The sequence below is a fragment of the Perissodus microlepis genome, chromosome 17, assembly GCF_051167445.1.
Source record: "Perissodus microlepis isolate ML-2025 ecotype Zambia chromosome 17, ASM5116744v1, whole genome shotgun sequence".
NCBI classification, from domain to species: Eukaryota; Metazoa; Chordata; class Actinopteri; order Cichliformes; family Cichlidae; genus Perissodus; species Perissodus microlepis.
In genome coordinates, this window is record NC_140477.1 from 35,332,176 (window position 1) to 35,350,490 (window position 18,315).

Sequence of the window (18,315 nt, forward strand, 5' to 3'; positions counted from 1 at the left end):
CTCCCGATCTGACCCCCTTAGACTTTTATCTTTGGGGTCATCTGAAGGCAATTGTCTATGGTGTGAAGATACGAGATGTGCAGCACCTGAAACTACGGATACTGGATGCCTGTGCTGGCATTTCTCCTGCGGTGTTGCTATCAGAGAAGAGGGTTGCGTTGACAATCCAACACAATGGGCAGCACATTGAACACATGTTATAAGTGGTCAGAAACTTGTAAATAACTCATGAAAGAATAAAGTTACGTTGAAACCAAGCAAACCATTGTTTTTCTTGTGACATTACCAATAAGTTTGATGTGTCACATGGCCCTCTTCCTATTGAAAAAACAAAAGTTGTATCCAAGATGGCCGACTTCTAAATGGCCACCATGGTCACCACCCATCTTGAGGAGTTTGCCCCCTCACATATACTAATGTGCCACAAACAGGACTTTAATATCACCAACCATTCCCATGTTATTACGGTGTATCCATATAAATGGCCCACCCTGTACAAGATTCTCCACACCCAGCAATCACATTTACAAAACATGTACTCGTATTTATGACTGATTCATGAAAGGGTCTTTGTAGCATGACTTATCCATAAATCAAGATTAAAGATACTGCTTTAACATATAACTGAACTAACCCCAAAAATGTGGACAATAATTTTTACAGTTAAATGATGTGTCACACACACAAGTCCAAGAAAAATATGACAGCGGCAGGCTGAAAAGAGCTTCACAAGAAGCTAACTGATCGCCTTTTTTAACAAATAGATCAGCAGTGGATGCTGAGGAATTCGTCAAGCTGAATCCTCAGAGACATTTTTTTTAAATCTTTTAGTGCTTGTTCAAAGCAGCAGCCACAGTGCTGATAATAAAGCAGTGTCAAACACTGAATCCCCACATTGCAAGTCTCTCTCTCTGCAAAAGACTCTTAAATCAGCTAAAGTCCAAAACTATTCAACATAACCGTTCATGGAAAGTTTTCTGTTTGAGACCATCTCCAAATAATATCACTGCTTTCTGCTCCGAAAACAGTTTTTACACTTTTTTTGCACGGATATTGTGAGTGATACTAAATTTTCCTCAGAGAGAGTAAAGACTGATGTCCTCGCAAAGCGGCTCATCACAGAAAGTGTTTCTAGAAGTGTTTTTAACTCCAGACCATGAAATCATCTACATTATTTGATTACATTTCTATTTTTTGGCTTTAGACAGCTGTTTGAATCACTCCCATTTACTCCTCTTTTGTCACTGTCAACAATGTCACAGTGATGACCTATCAGGTTTCCAGTTTTACTGAGCTTTGTTTTCACCCTTCTTACAAAAATTGCTAATTTCATCTTCCTGAATATGTTCTCAGTGAGCATGACCTGTAAAGGCAGGCTGTCTTGGTGCTCTAATTTCAGTTCCTTTGATATTTTGTGCATTGGGTGGTGTGGAGTCCACGAAAAAAACAAAAGGATATCATTCCAGAACCAATAAAACCAGGTGGTGTACATCCAAAACTTGGTCGCCAGGTAGATTCCCAGAGGGAGAGCGCTGTGCATGGAGTGGTCAAAAAAAGCCCTACAGAGAGAGAAGAGAAGCTGTTTAGCAGTAGGCGTCACTACCTCACTACACTTTCCATGAATGCTATTTGTGCAAACTTTTAACACATCAGCGTGATGCATTCACTGTTGCTAGACTGGATTGACCCACTTAGTCACAACTTTGGCCCTGAATGACACATTTAACCCTCCTCTTTTGACCACATATGGACTCAAGGAAGTATGACGCTTCATCTCTCTGTGCTGCAGTCAGACAGCTGCAAAAATGCACGAAGCCATTAGCTGATGACAAACTGCAGCTTGACTCAACAGCATTTACCCACACGACTATTTGTTAAACCAAGTAAGAATTCCAAGATTGTCAGTAAATATGAAGCTGACACCATGGATGATGAATGTTATTGTAGCCAGAGAGCTAACTGCAAGGCACAGTGAACCCTACCAACAGGCCCAGATGGTGGTGGTAATGGGGATCAAACAATGAGTAACATAGTGTCTGTATGTATGTGTGCATGGAGAAGGGGCCGAGCGTTTGAAAAAGGATGAGACAGAGATGACTCTGTGTCAAGTTGTGATTCTGTTCTGTTCATGTGCAGTGTGAGGACACTTAGGTGTGCGCGATGGTCACACTAAACTCTACAGACAGATTTTTCCTCATCCTAGTGCAACACACATTTCTATCTGATTATTAAAAATGACACATCCTTGTCAGGTGTTTGACTGAGTGCGAATCTTTTGGCAGCTAACAATGTTTCCTGTGGTGTGAAAAACTAAAAGCAGAACAGAAACATTTATGAGCAAAAGAAAATCCAGTTACACTTTTTCTCTTAAATCCACCTCATGTGAACTCCAGTTCAACTGCTACAGTTGAGATCTAATCAACCAACATTTAAATGCACAAAATTACCTAATGATAATAAATGTGCTAAATATGATGTAATAATCTCTTTAGTAATCTCTGTACTGTTGTGATTGAGACATACTTGGAGAGGAACTGCACTGCAACCCAGACACCGGCGTACATGACGCCCTTTATCAGCCAGGAGTCGATGTCCAGGTCAGCGATGAAACCAACTAACCAGATGACCACGAAGGGCGTTCCCAGCATCACCTTCTGCCTGAACTCCTGGAGGAGCAGAGACACGTGGACAGGACAATGAGGGGGAGGGAGAAATGGTAAGTTTGACTTTTCTGACAGATGCCATGATTTCAAAGTGTATTTTTCAATTAACTGTCTGTTTATACCACTCAAAGCTGTAAGTCCTTTCACCCTCTCCTTGATAGTTGATGTTGACAAAAATGCGTAAGACCTTTTGATCCTGGGTTGCATAATGAATCCATATTGATAGCCTGACCAGATTTTTTTAATCTCCATTGATATTTTCCATAACTTTAAAGCTTTTTAGATCAGAAGGTAAAAAAAAAAAAATGGTTTCCATGGCAAATATCTCAATTTCAAGCAGCAATTTAATCAAGTTAGCTGCATTCCACAACTAAACCTACAACTAAAGCTCACTACAGCACACAGCCTGAAACTAAAGGCTGGACTAATGTGGACACCCCAAAATGGGATGGTGAGTTTATCTTCTACTTCTCAAATCTATAAACATATTCACAGTTTGTTTGTGTTCTAGATTTCTGTCTAATTTACCTTAATTAGCTAAGAGTATCCAGGGAGACAGACAGAAAGATGGAAACAGAAAAATGAAAGCAGAGTTCAAACAGAATTTTAAGCACTGTTAATAACTACTGTTCTAAAAAATCTCTTGAGAGAAAGGGGGAAAAAAGTCTGTATCTTCTATGAGAGTGGGAATTATTAACCACAGACATAGGTTACTCTGGCTTTAACGCCCACTTAACACATCCCACATTCAAGCATTCAGGCTCAGTCAAGCTCAGACTTTGATCAGAAAAAGGTTCTTTATCACGATGGAAGTGAATGACCATGATGATGCATCATAACAGATCTGACTCTCTGGCAACTGCAGACATGCTGTGGCAGTGCAGAAAGAGGCTAAGCCTGAGCAGGCTGGTCTGAGCATGTCTGTTGGAAATGAAAAGATGAAAGATGGCAAAGTTTAGACAGCTGGACCTGATTTTATTCTTCAAATGCGACTTGGACTGCTACATAATGATAATCGTTTTTTGTGTAGCATTGATGTTGTGCCTTTCACTTATTTACAAAGCCTCTGCGCTTGGTTTCTGGCTAGTGTAACCATGTCTGTGTTTCTACCTTGTCCATCTTCAGTCTCTTCAGGTAGGACGGGCTGTCGTAGCCTTTGGCCTGCCGTGCTTCCTGTAAGTGATTGATCATCCAAACATTCTTCCTTTGCTTGGCAAGATCCAGTGGTGTTTCGCCCTGAAAAATAACAAAAAGAACAGCTGCTGCATACATTTAAAAGACATATTTTAGCTGTGTGCGCACTGAAAGAAGATCCAGAAGAGGCTGCCATCCTGGCTAACAGCCTGGCATGGTTACAGGGAGACGCTGATTCACAGAGAACCGTGGCTTACCTTGATGTTCTGTGCATCGACGTTAGCGTTGGCGTCCAGCAGCAGGCTGATGACGGTGGTGTTGCCGGCCAGCACGGCCCAGTGCAGCGCCGTGTTCTTGTGATATTTGTCACCCAGGTTGACAGACACGTTGAAGGTGAGTAGCAGCCGGGTGGGATCCACACTGTCACACAGAGGAGGAGATCCAGGCAAGATGAGTCAAACTAAAGTAAAGGGCATCTTACAAACAGGCTCTTCATAAAAAAATGGTTTTATTTACACACTTCCTAATCGTGAAACCTTCGCGCTGCTACATTGCGACCATTTTCTTCTATATGAACCACGAAGTTAAATTGCAAAATCCCAGAAAAACAGCTGATTAGGGAATATTCATATGAAGCTGAGTAGCAACATGAAGAACCCGCCTTTGTGTGACCAGTGTGCATATAATTATTAAATACTATAACTAACTCTAAGTTCTACTATAGAATTAACATATCTTGTCAGTGGTAAATTACAGCGGTAAGGGAAAGTATGCAATCCCAATGGAATTTCCTGTTTTTTTCCTCAATTGATTGGTTGTAAAACGGGACCTGATCTTAATATAAGCCACAAGTACACAAGAAAACACAGAAACAATTAGAATCTTCTGTGGTTTTACTGAACTTTATTGCATTCCTGGTGGAAAGTCTTGGATTAAATAACTGTGCAGACCTCCTTCAGCAGCAATAACAGCACACTAGCATCTCTGGGAGCAAATTCTAAGGACGTCTGATGTCAACAGCTCTCCGAGATGACTCTCTTCCTAATGGGGCCCTCTCCAAAAGACACATTTTCTCAGTCTGGATTCATTCTGTGGTGGATTTAGTTTGATGTTTAGGGCCATTGTCCTGCTACAGAGCTTCCCTGACATCATCTTGTAAAAGACCTCAATAAATTTGGAAATACAAACCAGTGAAGTGTTGCCAGTTAAAATAAACTGTTTGGACATAATTGTGGATTAAATAACGATGGGACAAATTTAAAGATGCAAAGTAAAAACAGACATTTAAAACAAACACACCTGTGTGTCCTGTAAGCTGCCCACATTAGTGGAGTCATGCCATTCTGATCCATCATGTCCACATCCTGTTACAGAGGAAAGACAAATTACCACATCTGAAGAAGCTGAAAAAGCCATGGAGAGGCAAAAGAGAGGCAATAAGGCTCCCCCTGATGGAGAGAACTGGCATTATTAAAATACAGACTACTCTCAGAGTGGCTTTAAAAAAACAAACAAACAACCGGAAAGCAAACCAGCGGAGGGATATATGTTACTGTATCTCACACTGGCAGCAACAAGACTTTTAAACATATGCCAGAAAAATCCACATAAGCACATTCACTCTTGTGAAAATACTGAGCTGCAGCGTTTGTGTTCTCTACCTGTCCTTTGGCAATGAGGTAGGCCACGATGGAAGTGTGGCCGAACTGGGCGGCCAAATGGACGCAGCTGCAGCCCTCGCCATCGATCAAAGACGGGTCAGCACCATATTTCATGAGCTGCACCACCATAGATAGATGGCCTTGTCTAGAAAAGATAAACACACAATAAAGGGATCATTTAAAAGACACACAAACTGATCTTGAAGTTTTACTCCACAGCTAGAGAAAGTAACAAATAAAAACAGCTGTTAGCATGCACAAGATGAAACGATGTGTCTTTTAGAGGCCCAGGCTTCCTTACTTGCTTTGAGTTGGTGACCAAGGTAAACATCTACAGTCTCAAATGGCCCTCACATGATTGATGAAGCCTTGAGGCTGACTGCCTGTCTCTTCTTATCATTTTATTTCTATGGTGGCTGCATGCTTTTACTGCATACAGTATATTGGATCTTAAAACTGGCTTTTTATGACCAACACTGTCTACGATATAAACGTCCCAGAAAGGGCAATAAAGATTTGAGAAACTACAGGTGAAAATGACAGAAATTCACAGGTTCAGTTTAACTTTATTGCCTGAGAGAGTTAAAGTGTGTATCGGTTTCCCTGCACAAAAGCATGACTGTTATTTGCTTATTATTCTGAGGTCATCCAGATTGAGGAGGCTGGGGGCTTTTTCAAGGTTACTGGGCGCTGGAGAGGAGGCTATGGGGGTGGTTTGGGGGTCAAAGCAGAGGGTGACACACGACTCCTTGGTGTCAGTGTATCAGTGACGGTGCAGATGCCTGTCATTAAATGTATCAATAATTCATGAGGAGACAGCTTCAGCCCCCTGTCTACATGCGAAAAGGAGGTGTGGATGTCATGTGAGCTCTTCCTTGTTATTAGTGGTCATTACAAAGAAAATCGATATTTAACTCCGTCAAACACTAAGGTTTAAAAAGAAAAAAGAATAAACAATACATTTGGCTCAAGTTCACAAATGTTTGTTCGAGTGAAGCTCTAGCATTGTTGAACGTAACATACAGGGAGTGCAGAATTATTAGGCAAGTTGTATTTTTGAGGAATAATTTTATTATTGAACAACAACCATGTTCTCAATGAACCCAAAAAACTCATTAATATCAAAGCTGAATGTTTTTGGAAGTAGTTTTTAGTTTGTGTTTAGTTTTAGCTATTTTAGGGGGATATCTGTGTGTGCAGGTGACTATTACTGTGCAGAATTATTAGGCAACTTAACAAAAAACAAATATATACCCATTTCAATTATTTATTTTCACCAGTGAAACCAATATAACATCTCCACATTCACAAATATACATTTCTGACATTCAAAAACAAAACAAAAACAAATCAGCGACCAATATAGCCACCTTTCTTTGCAAGGACACTCAAAAGCCTGCCATCCATGGATTCTGTCAGTGTTTTGATCTGTTCACCATCAACATTGCGTGCAGCAGCAACCACAGCCTCCCAGACACTGTTCAGAGAGGTGTACTGTTTTCCCTCCTTGTAAATCTCACATTTGATGATGGGCCACAGGTTCTCAATGGGGTTCAGATCAGGTGAACAAGGAGGCCATGTCATTAGTTTTTCTTCTTTTATACCCTTTCTTGCCAGCCACGCTGTGGAGTACTTGGACGCGTGTGATGGAGCATTGTCCTGCATGAAAATCATGTTTTTCTTGAAGGATGCAGACTTCTTCCTGTACCACTGCTTGAAGAAGGTGTCTTCCAGAAACTGGCAGTAGGACTGGGAGTTGAGCTTGACTCCATCCTCAACCCGAAAAGGCCCCACAAGCTCATCTTTGATGATACCAGCCCAAACCAGTACTCCACCTCCACCTTGCTGGCGTCTGAGTCGGACTGGAGCTCTCTGCCCTTTACCAATCCAGCCACGGGCCCATCCATCTGGCCCATCAAGACTCACTCTCATGTCATCAGTCCATAAAACCTTAGAAAAACCAGTCTTGAGATATTTCTTGGCCCAGTCTTGACGTTTCAGCTTGTGTGTCTTGTTCAGTGGTGGTCGTCTTTCAGCCTTTCTTACCTTGGCCATGTCTCTGAGTATTGCACACCTTGTGCTTTTGGGCACTCCAGTGATGTTGCAGCTCTGAAATATGGCCAAACTGGTGGCAAGTGGCATCTTGGCAGCTGCACGCTTGACTTTTCTCAGTTCATGGGCAGTTATTTTGCGCCTTGGTTTTTCCACACGCTTCTTGCGACCCTGTTGACTATTTTGAATGAAACGCTTGATTGTTCGATGATCACGCTTCAGAAGCTTTGCAATTTTGAGACTGCTGCATCCCTCTGCAAGATATCTCACTATTTTTGACTTTTCTGTGCCTGTCAAGTCCTTCTTTTGACCCATTTTGCCAAAGGAAAGGACGTTGCCTAATAATTATGCACACCTGATATAGGGTGTTGATGTCATTAGACCACACCCCTTCTAATTACAGAGATGCACATCACCTAATATGCTTAATTGGTAGTAGGCTTTCGAGCCTATACAGCTTGGAGTAAGACAACATGCATGAAGAGGATGATGTGGACAAAATACTCATTTGCCTAATAATTCTGCACTCCCTGTAGAGAAGCTAAAATGTGTCTGTCAGATTTAGTCACTTTCTAATTAAAAAACATAATGACGAAACATAAAAACACTGATCTGTGGACGATTTCAGGCCACTGAGTAGCATATATCAGCGTGTCACCTGGTAGCCCAGTGCAGAGGTGTGGAGTTGAGGTCTCCTCCCAGTTGGTCAACTATAGCTCCCTTTGATATGTAGTACCTGCACACACAAACACAATCACCAGGTGAAGCATTACACTTTGTATACCTGTGATATGGACCTCCTATTAATAGGTGTGGCTGTATAAGAAATATAAATCCCCTCTTCAGTCTTTTATGGTTGCTCAACACAGTTCTTTCAGTATTTTTATTTACAACCTGGCACTCGAAATGCTCGCGTTAAGACCAACTTGGCAAGATTTGGCATCTTGACAATCTCTCCATTATTAAGAATCAAGTTGAAACATGTTTTTGTGAGGTTTTAAACTGAACTTAAACTTTTAAATTGTGTCACTTAAACGAAAAGATTGAAAAAGAAACAATTTTTATAAGAAACAAGCTAATTTATAAGGCTGTTCAACCACATTTTAAAGCTTTAAAAAAATAAAATCAGATTTTAATATCAGATTTATATTCATTTAGGAAAAGGTCATTTAAATATTTAAGTCTATAAGCTACATAGCCTGCTAGATATGCAGGTATTTCACATTGTTGTAAGCAGAAATGCTGCATTTAATCTGATTACACTGTAAGTTTGTCAGTGTAGTATAATCAAAAAGATTTTTCTTAATTGAAAGTTTGGTTACTGGTGTAACATGGGTTCTCTGAAAACCAGGTGAGCCAAGTTTGAAAGAGACCTGCTGTTCACAACCACAAACACAGCCACCTAGTCAAGAGCAGTTACATTAAACCCAACATCTGTGCCTCATCTGTCAATGGAAGTGCACCAGTACAATTCCCTGTCATTTTAATGCCAGTTTACCTAAAAAGGAAGACTCATAAAGCAGCTGACAAATAAGCGTAGAAGTATATTACAGAGGTCAATGGCAATGTGATGGGATATACATTTCACTGTACTGTGAAAGGCTGCCTCCATACCTGAAACTAATTATAGTTGTAGTTTATAATCCTGTAAATGGCACCGCAGGTAATGAATATTTTACTGCATCAACATAAACTATTAAAAAGGAAGTGGAAGTCAATAAAATGAAAAGCAAGATGAAAACGTAAATGAATGAATGGAGATCAACACAAATAGAAACAATGCCATTGTTTGACTCACTGGGTGAGAAGTATTACAGTTTTACAAAAATATTGAAATGTGTAAGACTAACTTGGTTTTGGTTTCTTCAATTCAGTTCTTTATATGAAACCAGAAGATGTCTTGTACATTTTGTTGAGTTGACCAAAGAGCTACACTGTAATCTCTAACTACCTGACAACCTCAACACATGATCTGAATTAACTCACTTGACCAAGTCTATCCTGTTGTTGATGGCGGCCCAGTGAAGGAGTGTTACGTTTTCTTTGTCTGGCTGCCGAACATCGAAACCTGCCTCCACCAACTCCCTGCAGCGCTCGAAGATGCCGTACCTAAGGCAGAGGGGGGAGGATTAAAGTATGTACAGATAAGTAAGTACAAATGCCAGACATACAAATGCACAAACATAAACAAACACAGCGTGAAATACATAAAACTAAGAGATGCTAAGAAAATCTACACACAAAACTGGAAAATAAAAAAAAGCAAACACCCAAACAAGACACCCACACTGTGGCATAAGATGGCAAGTGAATAATCTCAACCTCAAATCAAAATAACATAAATCTAGTATCCAGTGTTACAGCCACTCAGAGCTATATATATATTTTTTCATCAGGAACATATTTTCAAGCTTCGTCTCTTCCCAACAATAAGTCATCTCATGTCCTGACCTTGCAAATGACTTTCTTTAGCATACAGTGAATCAGAAAACCACAGATGAAAACATGGTGGGTTTCAGATTTAAAACCTGCGGTATGTTGACAACACAAAAACACAGAAATAAACACGCAAAGATGCGGGCTCCCATTAGACCAGCTGGTAACTAGACAACAATGTCACCTTCATAAGTGACACTGGTGTGATAACAATAACACACACAATCCACTTACTGTGTGGCTTTGACAATGTCCCAGGTGCTGTAGTCATCCACGTGGTTTTTACGGCTGACATTCTCACTGTAGCCGTGATTGTAATGACTCTGGGGTTTGATTTCCTACAAGTAAACAGGGAGGACAAAAGACAGTTAAGTTCCTGCCTATGTTTGAGGTGACATCACAGGATTTTTGTACTAAAATTGTAAATTTCCAATTAATAAAAAAAAGCAAGTCCAGGGATCAGAGCTCACATCACAATACTGACATTTTTATAGCAAAAAGCTGAAGAGTTTAGAATCTCTGGGAGTAAAACAATGCTATTAAGCAAGGCTGCAGAATAACATGTGACTCTCTTATCATGCTAAAAAGGAGCTAAAGACCATAAGCACCGTCAATATAGTAGCAATAAAAAAAATCTGACAAAAATCAATGTCTACAGACAGATTTTCTTGAACTTGTTTGCTCAAACTGGTAAATGGACTGATTCTTACATAGCGCTTTTCTAATCTCCCGGAGTACTCAAAGCGCTCATACATCACCTACTCACACAAGCACTGTCTTCTATGCTTTTAAGTGATTACTAACTACCATTCAGACATATTCATACTTCGATGGATGCACTGGACAGCAACTTGAGGTTAATACTTTGCCCAAGGATATTTGGCATGCAGACTAGGGGGAGCCAGGGATCGAACCACCAACCGAACAGTAGACAACCTGCTCTCCTGAGCTACAGCCACCCGTTTCTCAATCTCATGGGGCTGAGCGCCATTTGTCCCTCTAAGAAGTTGGACTTGGACAGCATGGAGTCGAGTAACTAGGTAGCATGATGGTATTTGTAAAGGCGAAAAAGCCTTGTTAATATCAGAAATCAGAGGGCCAGAGCAGGCCAGACTGCTTTGAGCCAATAGGAAGGCAACAGTAACTCAAAAAAAAACACTTGTTAAACCAAGGAATGGAGAAGTGCATCTCTGAATGAACAACAGGCTGAACCTTGAAGCAGATGAAGACACATCAGGTGCTACTCCTAAGATCAGTAAACTGAGACTACATTCGGAGAACAACATTTGGAGAGCAGGACCAGAATTAGCTGTAAAGAGTATGAAAGCATGGATCCATTTTGCCTCATGTTATTGTTTGTGCACAGACTTGTTTGACGAAAGTTGACAACAAACTGTGTCAAATTCAAAACTGTCAAAAGATGAGAGGACACAGGCCATCAAGTGTACTGCAACCCTGACAATATTATCTAGAATTACTACCAGACTTGCCTTTTTTGGAAATAAAATGACATCACTTCACTGTATTTTCTTTGGACATTTGTTTGAAATGTGGTCATAACGACCAAAGAAATGTTTGAGTTAAGACCAAAAAGGTGATCTGCCAGTCACACCAAACTTCTGTTCATGTGTGAGTCCAAGTAAGTCCAGATATTGCCACCAACAATGTAAAGGCAAAAAAAGAAGAAGAAAATATCCCCACTGGGTTGGAATACTGGGAAAATGTTCAAGATACCACACCACACATAAACAGTTGTTTACTGATTCTTAGATGCAGTTTTGGTTTGGCTTGGTTCAAGCTGCAAAAACATAAACAGATGGTCATTATCCGACAACAGCAGGGTCAACAAGGGCACATGTGACAAAATACATATGGAACAAAACTTGCAGTGGAGTAAAAACTTGGACGGGAAATTAGATGACTATAACCAAATGCTATGAAGTAAGCATGTAAGATCAGCGAGGACAACAACTGTTCTGTAGACATTTGCAACAGAACTACATGATAAAGACGTCAGTCAAGATTCATTTCATAAATTTGTTTCAACAAGAGATGAAAACAGATGACTTAAGGAGAAAATGTGTCTGCATGGGCCTTCATTTGAACACATTTTCTAAACTTACTTGCACCCTCAGCACTGACACTGAGGAGCTGCAGCAATGTCACTGATTGCATGCACCGTGACCAATGCAGCAAGCATATCTGGCCCATAAAGGCCAAAAAGGCTTTGAAAAGACCACTGTGACAGAAACAAGTTTAGGACGCAGTGCACTGCAGGGGACAGGCTCCTGGAAATGCAGACACACAGTGTAGTGCTCCAGAACACTTCAGCTTTTATATAAATAGCTAATCACAGTATTCAATTATAAAAAGAGAATAAAAGCAGCAGGAGACCAGCTTGTTGTGTCCTGCAGCTGCTGAGGATCTCTTCTGTCACATGGATGTGGTGACTGTGCTACTCACATTCAATTAGCCTCCATGGTAACGCCTCAGAAACCACAATTAGCCTCGATCACCCGGAAATGAGAGCTGCATCTGGTAAACACAGAGGCTTCCACTGTGCCTTTAGCCAGTGAGACTCGTAACTTTGAGAGTGGGCACTGAGCCAAATGTTAAACTGGGGTAAGCTGCTTCTTCTTCATTGCTTTTTAAGACCTTTTAAAATGAAAAAGGACATACACACAAGGCAGAGAGAGAAACAAATTATGTATGAAATTTAGAGTCTAAACTGTGATCATGTCTCAGGAATAGATACCAACCTTACAGTATTCCAGCAACATTACCACCTTAAAATCTCATGGTTCGACTTTTACACAGCCTTTCATGTCTTCTTGGCTGTGCTGCTGCTGCCACGCACTTAAGATTGAGAAATAATGAGGCATCCTCTGGGGAGGTGGCTGAGGATATGACAGACCTGTGTAGAGCTGCTAGGTAGCTTGAGGTGAGATCTCAGGGGCCACAGGGACTACAAGCTCATGATTATGTTCAGTGTTTAGCTTTAACTTCCCTACAGAGTCACAGGGATCTAACTGTGGAACCCGTGTGTCTCCCACCTTCGGGAAAAGGAGAAAAGTGCAAAGGAAAAAGCAATACAGACAAGTTTGTAATATAATATAATAACAAGAATATAAGAACTTCACTAGTTTATAACAATTTAAAAAAGAATACACAGTTCAGTGAGATGCTTCTTTTCCCATAGAGCCATCTGTACAAACAGTAGCATGCTGAGCTACAAGACAAAAATCACGATTTACTTTATTTTGGTTAGCCCACAGAGTTAGATGCATCAAAGCTGAGTAAATCTGCCAGTGACAGCTGTGACTGCAGCCTGCCAGCGGTCGCCCTAAACACTACTGAGCAGCGACGTATAATTAATACAAAAAATATGTACAAAGTGTCCACACGTGATCGTCTTTTGAACAGCATTCTCTGAATCTTTTTGTTGAACTGCATGAGCAATAAACATATTTTCCTGTGTTAGCACTCAGTGCTATCTATTTATTTATATCTTCCAGACATTTATGAAACATATGATGGGATACTCTTATAAAACCAATCAACCAGAGCACTTGGTTGAGTGATCACTGTGTCCATCCTTTAAAGCCTAAAGAGCTCAGATGACTGTTTGACACAGTAGAGTTAATGGTAATGGCATTTTTATGAAGCGCACTACAACACATGACCTCAACATGGCATCTTCACATCTGTTTAATAAAATAAGAAGCACTTGTGTTTAGGGCTGCCACGATTAGTCGACTAGTCACGATTACGTCGACTATCAAAATCATCGACGACGAATTTAATAGTTGACGCGTCGTTTGAAGCTTTCTAAGATCCCAAAAGACGCAGGAATAAGTAGTAGGATTTAAGAGTGTAATAATGGACTGAAACAGAAGATGGCAGCATTGCATGTACAACGATGCCAGCTGCCGTTAAACCCCGAAGAAGAAGAAGAAGAAGCTGTGTCCCAGAATTCATAGCGCAGCCCTGCTCAGTTTCCAACAATGGCGGCAGCTAGTTAGTTTTAATGTTACTCTTATTATTCTTTCTGGGTCACAAAATAAACGTTTAACATATTTTCATGCGAGAATGTAGCTGTGTAAACCTCAAATATCTGCTCAGTTTATCAAGACACCACATACTTTCAAAAGCGCTCCGACGTTTTCGGAGACGTCTGTTACCCACTAGCTCGATAGCGAGCCGGGGTTCAAGGCTCATTAGAGCCGTGAGAACACCGGACTCCCGGCAAATCGTTTTCAAACCCACTGCCGTCTTTCGCTACTCAGGTTAAACATATATAAGTCACTTAGATAACTTAAAAATGTTATTGTTTGGCTTTTTTTTTAGTATTTTATTTATTTGTTCCTGAGTAAATCGGTTTGGCTGAGATTAAAGTTATAGTTTTTACACAGCTGAATAAACGTCAAGCAGACAGCTGATTATCAGAAGTGTGAGATGCTCGAGAATTTACTCCGTTGTCCTGTTATATTTTAGATAGCAAGGAGTTTATTAAACTTCATCGAAACAATCTGCAAATGTCATTAAAATTCAATGAACTATCATCTTGTCTTTATTTTTAGTTAGCACATACCTTAAACACTTAAAGCTGTAAGCTAATGATAGTTATATAAGAGCAGATGCTGCTGGTGCAATAAGCTGTACGTTTTACGTCCAATGGATGATGATCTGATTAGTCGACTAATCGCAAAAATAATCGGTGACTAGTCGACTATCAAAATAATCGTTTGTGGCAGCCCTATTTGTGTTTTTTGATGGTATTAAAAACTTTACCATCAAGATTTCTAAATACCCTGGTATGCCATAGTAGTATCCAAGCCTACTTATGGCTTTCAGAAAATAAAGCATAAATGCAACCATCCAACCTCTTTGCTTTTTATCTAGTTCATGGTAGCAGGGGCGCCTGGAGTCTAGCCCAGCTGTCACAGGGTGAGAGGTGGGGTACACACTGGATAGGTCAACAGTCCATCACAGGGCTAACACAAACAGGCAGATCATCATTCTCACTCACATTTGTAATCAGCAATTAACCAAACACATGTGCCTCTGGACTGTGGCAGGAAACTAGGACGAGTAAATGTAAACTCCAAACACTCGGAACCTTCTTCTTCTAGCCCTGTTACAGTAAATGGTATTATTTACTTTGTCTGGCTTAACATACAGCAATATGGCATTGTCTGCTTTTCGAACCAGGCCTCAAAAACCAGTATTAGCAATATTAACATCAGCCATACGTATCAAGTGCAAAAAACGTAGCACTAAAAACAAATACAACTTAGTCTAGGGTTTCGGAAAGGAAATCATGTTGCTTTCTTTAGATTGAGGCAGTTCTCTATGGTTCCTAAATCTCAGGCACTGCAAATCATCAGAGAGACCACCATTCAAACAGTGATGAGGGAAGGAAAAACAAGCTAAAACCTATAACTTTGTTTTACATGGTAAATCAGGTTGAGGGAGAGGATTTAAGACGAGGGTGGAGCAGAGATATGAAGGTGACTACTTCCTGCTTTTTTCTTTCTATTTTAGGAGCATCAAAGCTGCCAGAATTCATTTGTACTTTCACTGCCAAGGTTTAGTCATTTGACAAATCCACATAACCCCATGTGTTCCTCAGTTTAGTCCAACTGCCAAGGGGAGGAAATAAAAAAGTGGGAGTAAAGAGCTGCTGAAAATTATTTAAATATGATCATGACTGCACTGAACTTTTTTTTTTTTTTTTCAATGTTTGGCTGACAAACAGAAGCCGGATACTAAATGTGAAACTCAAAGCCTGAATATTCAGTTGTGTGCAATTCTGTCAAGGAATCTGCTTTCCTGTTAGCGGAGGGAAGCGGGATGAGCGGGCTCATCTATAGACTCACAGACACCAGATGTTACATCACTTTCTCCAGCACCATCTCTTTCTTTGTGAGTAACCTTTGACCCCTCGCATGTTTCTGTGGCCACCCCCACCATCTCTGTCTCTCCTGGCATCAGAAAAAAAAAAGCCGAGGATGACATTTGTGACTCTAGTGATAATTGCAGCCTGTGCCTCTTTAAGCGTCCTTATTGTGTACCTGCTGACTTGTGATGAATACAACAGTTAGGTAGGAGGAAGGCGGGATAACATCACCAGTTAAACAGCATCTACTTCACTAATGCCATTGATTTAAGGTTGAAACCTTATCTTTTGAGGGCGTACACTTGGCTTCTGTTAGTGGAGCTGGTTGGTAGGACATATGGCAACAGTTCTACAGGGGGTGGTGGTGATCATGTGCCTTGGACAGTATCACTATTAAAAATAAGCAGGTATTATGACAGTAGAATCAACAAAATCAGTTGACATAACTGTAGTAGTACTTCAATAAAGGGAATCAAATCAAACTATGAGGCCAGCAATTTGATTTTAATCTGAAGTGCATTAGGCAAAAATTGTATCGCATCTGCAACGCCTAGTTTGCCAAGACCGGAGTTCTGTCTGGCTATAGCCATAGATCACAATTGGGTTTCGTCTGAAATTAGAGCTATTTCAAGGAGTTAATTTAATATTCAAGACACAGTTTGAATGCATGGATCAGGAAGCGGGGCAGAGGAGAAACACCGTTTTTATGAGAGAAATAATAAGAAGGCTCCAAGCATTTTCCAAGTTACCACTGCAAGTAGCTGAGCATGTCATCAACCTTTATGAGTGCTTTATGGACAAAACAACACTAATTTGAATTTCCAATGAATTTCCAAATAAGATAACCCTTTATTGTTTACATTCCTCAAGAGAGGAAATTTCCAAGTGGCAGGCTGAGCTGGTTCAAAGCAAACAAAAAGCAAAATAGAGGCCTTTCTAAGTATACAACTGAACTTGATGCTTGATTTCAGGTGTCTCACACATTTAGACTTGCTCAGCTCTTCATGATCTACAGAATGACTCTGATTGCGCTAAAGAGAGGAGCAACTTCAAGCCAAGCCTACTTATGTATGCAGGAAAAACACAATTTATGATGAGTTACTACTGGTGACAGGTAGATGTGAAGCCAAAGGTCATTTTGTGACAGCTCCTGAGCAATGATGCAGCAGGAAACAACAGAATTCATGGCACACAGAATTGAGAAAGACCACGTTTAGACAAAGAGAGACCCAGCTGTGTTCTTGCCTTTATTATTGAATGGAAAACTTTATCAGCTTTAATATATAAAAGTAATGACCACATTTTTACCTATCGCAATCTCTTCTATTGGTTGGTTTGAACTTTAGCTGGCCTTCTCTTCCTGCATATAATAAAAGTGCTAGCTTACTTGCAGTGAGCACAGAATGATTATTCACTAAGTTAGTCTGAAAGTGGCAACTCCACACAAACACACAGGAAGGACTGTGTTTGGGGAGAAAATAAGATGAGGGTTCTCCTCATTTCATTTCCATTAATGAGGAGAGTCTTTAATTTTTTAAATCTTATCTTTACCAAGTATAATCTGCAATAATAGTAACAGCAAGCTCATTATGGCATTGTACAGCTCACTGTTACACCATCACAGAGAGGAAGCATTCAATCTATCACACAAGAAAGGATTCAATTCAATTCAATTTTATTTATACAGCGCCAAATCACAACAAAAGTCGCCTCAAGGAAAAGAGGAGAAAAGCAGTACTCTGTTTATGTATTTAAATGGAGGAACCAGTGGGTGTGGATGCACATAATCCTGACAACACAGAAAGACCACCAGCTTTGTGTGAGAAAACCACTTGCTTTTCACCTATTCAAGGGATGCTTTTGTCTATTATCACTTAAATGTCTATAAATGCAGTCTCTGGACTGCAAATTTTGAGTTGGAGGCTCATACTTGAGTCAGTTTAGCGAGTTTTAAAATAAACTCTCCAGTCCATACAGCTTTCATACACAATGAATGCATCTGATAGGGTCTGACAGAACAGTGAAAGAACACTGAGATATTAAACATCCAGATGAGTTTCAGTACTGTCAAATATACATATGCTTTGCTTTGCTTCCAATTAAATTCAAAATAATCTTTATTTATCTTATACTGGTCCTTTGTGCCACCACTCAAACCAAGCCAATTTAATTTCTCTTCCCCACCTGTGTGCCTGAGAGCGGTATATTAAAGATATCTGGACTTGATGGCAACATACAGATCCAGCGTTAACAAGCTGTCTGAAATGCAACATTTAGAGCACGGAAAGCATCCATGATTGGCCACTGTGACATCACCTATCAGTTCTGGGCTCAGCATTAATGTTGTTGGTTTTTTTTAAGCCAAAAGTAACCATACTTGGACAAAAAGATGGAATGTTGACTTATGAGGAAATGCTAGCTTGGTTAGCAAGCTGTATCCATAAAGTGTAATGCACGGCTAATTACTGTT

The 18,315-nt window shown here is 40.3% G+C and overlaps 1 protein-coding gene across 1 annotated transcript in view; it reads right to left on the bottom strand.

The window, feature by feature from the left end:
- Nucleotides 1–18,315, bottom strand: part of zdhhc17 (zDHHC palmitoyltransferase 17) — a 35,369-nt gene that overhangs the window by 13,043 nt on the left and 4,011 nt on the right. Inside the window, exons 2-10 of the mRNA XM_084909796.1 lie at nucleotides 10,181–10,284; nucleotides 9,497–9,619; nucleotides 8,169–8,246; nucleotides 5,459–5,603; nucleotides 5,097–5,161; nucleotides 4,055–4,217; nucleotides 3,774–3,899; nucleotides 2,524–2,666; nucleotides 1,457–1,559 (exon numbers count right to left, since the gene is read on the bottom strand). Of these exons, the coding sequence (XP_084765922.1) occupies nucleotides 1,457–1,559; nucleotides 2,524–2,666; nucleotides 3,774–3,899; nucleotides 4,055–4,217; nucleotides 5,097–5,161; nucleotides 5,459–5,603; nucleotides 8,169–8,246; nucleotides 9,497–9,619; nucleotides 10,181–10,284 (1,050 nt within the window). The remainder of the gene's footprint in view (nucleotides 1–1,456; nucleotides 1,560–2,523; nucleotides 2,667–3,773; nucleotides 3,900–4,054; nucleotides 4,218–5,096; nucleotides 5,162–5,458; nucleotides 5,604–8,168; nucleotides 8,247–9,496; nucleotides 9,620–10,180; nucleotides 10,285–18,315) is intronic.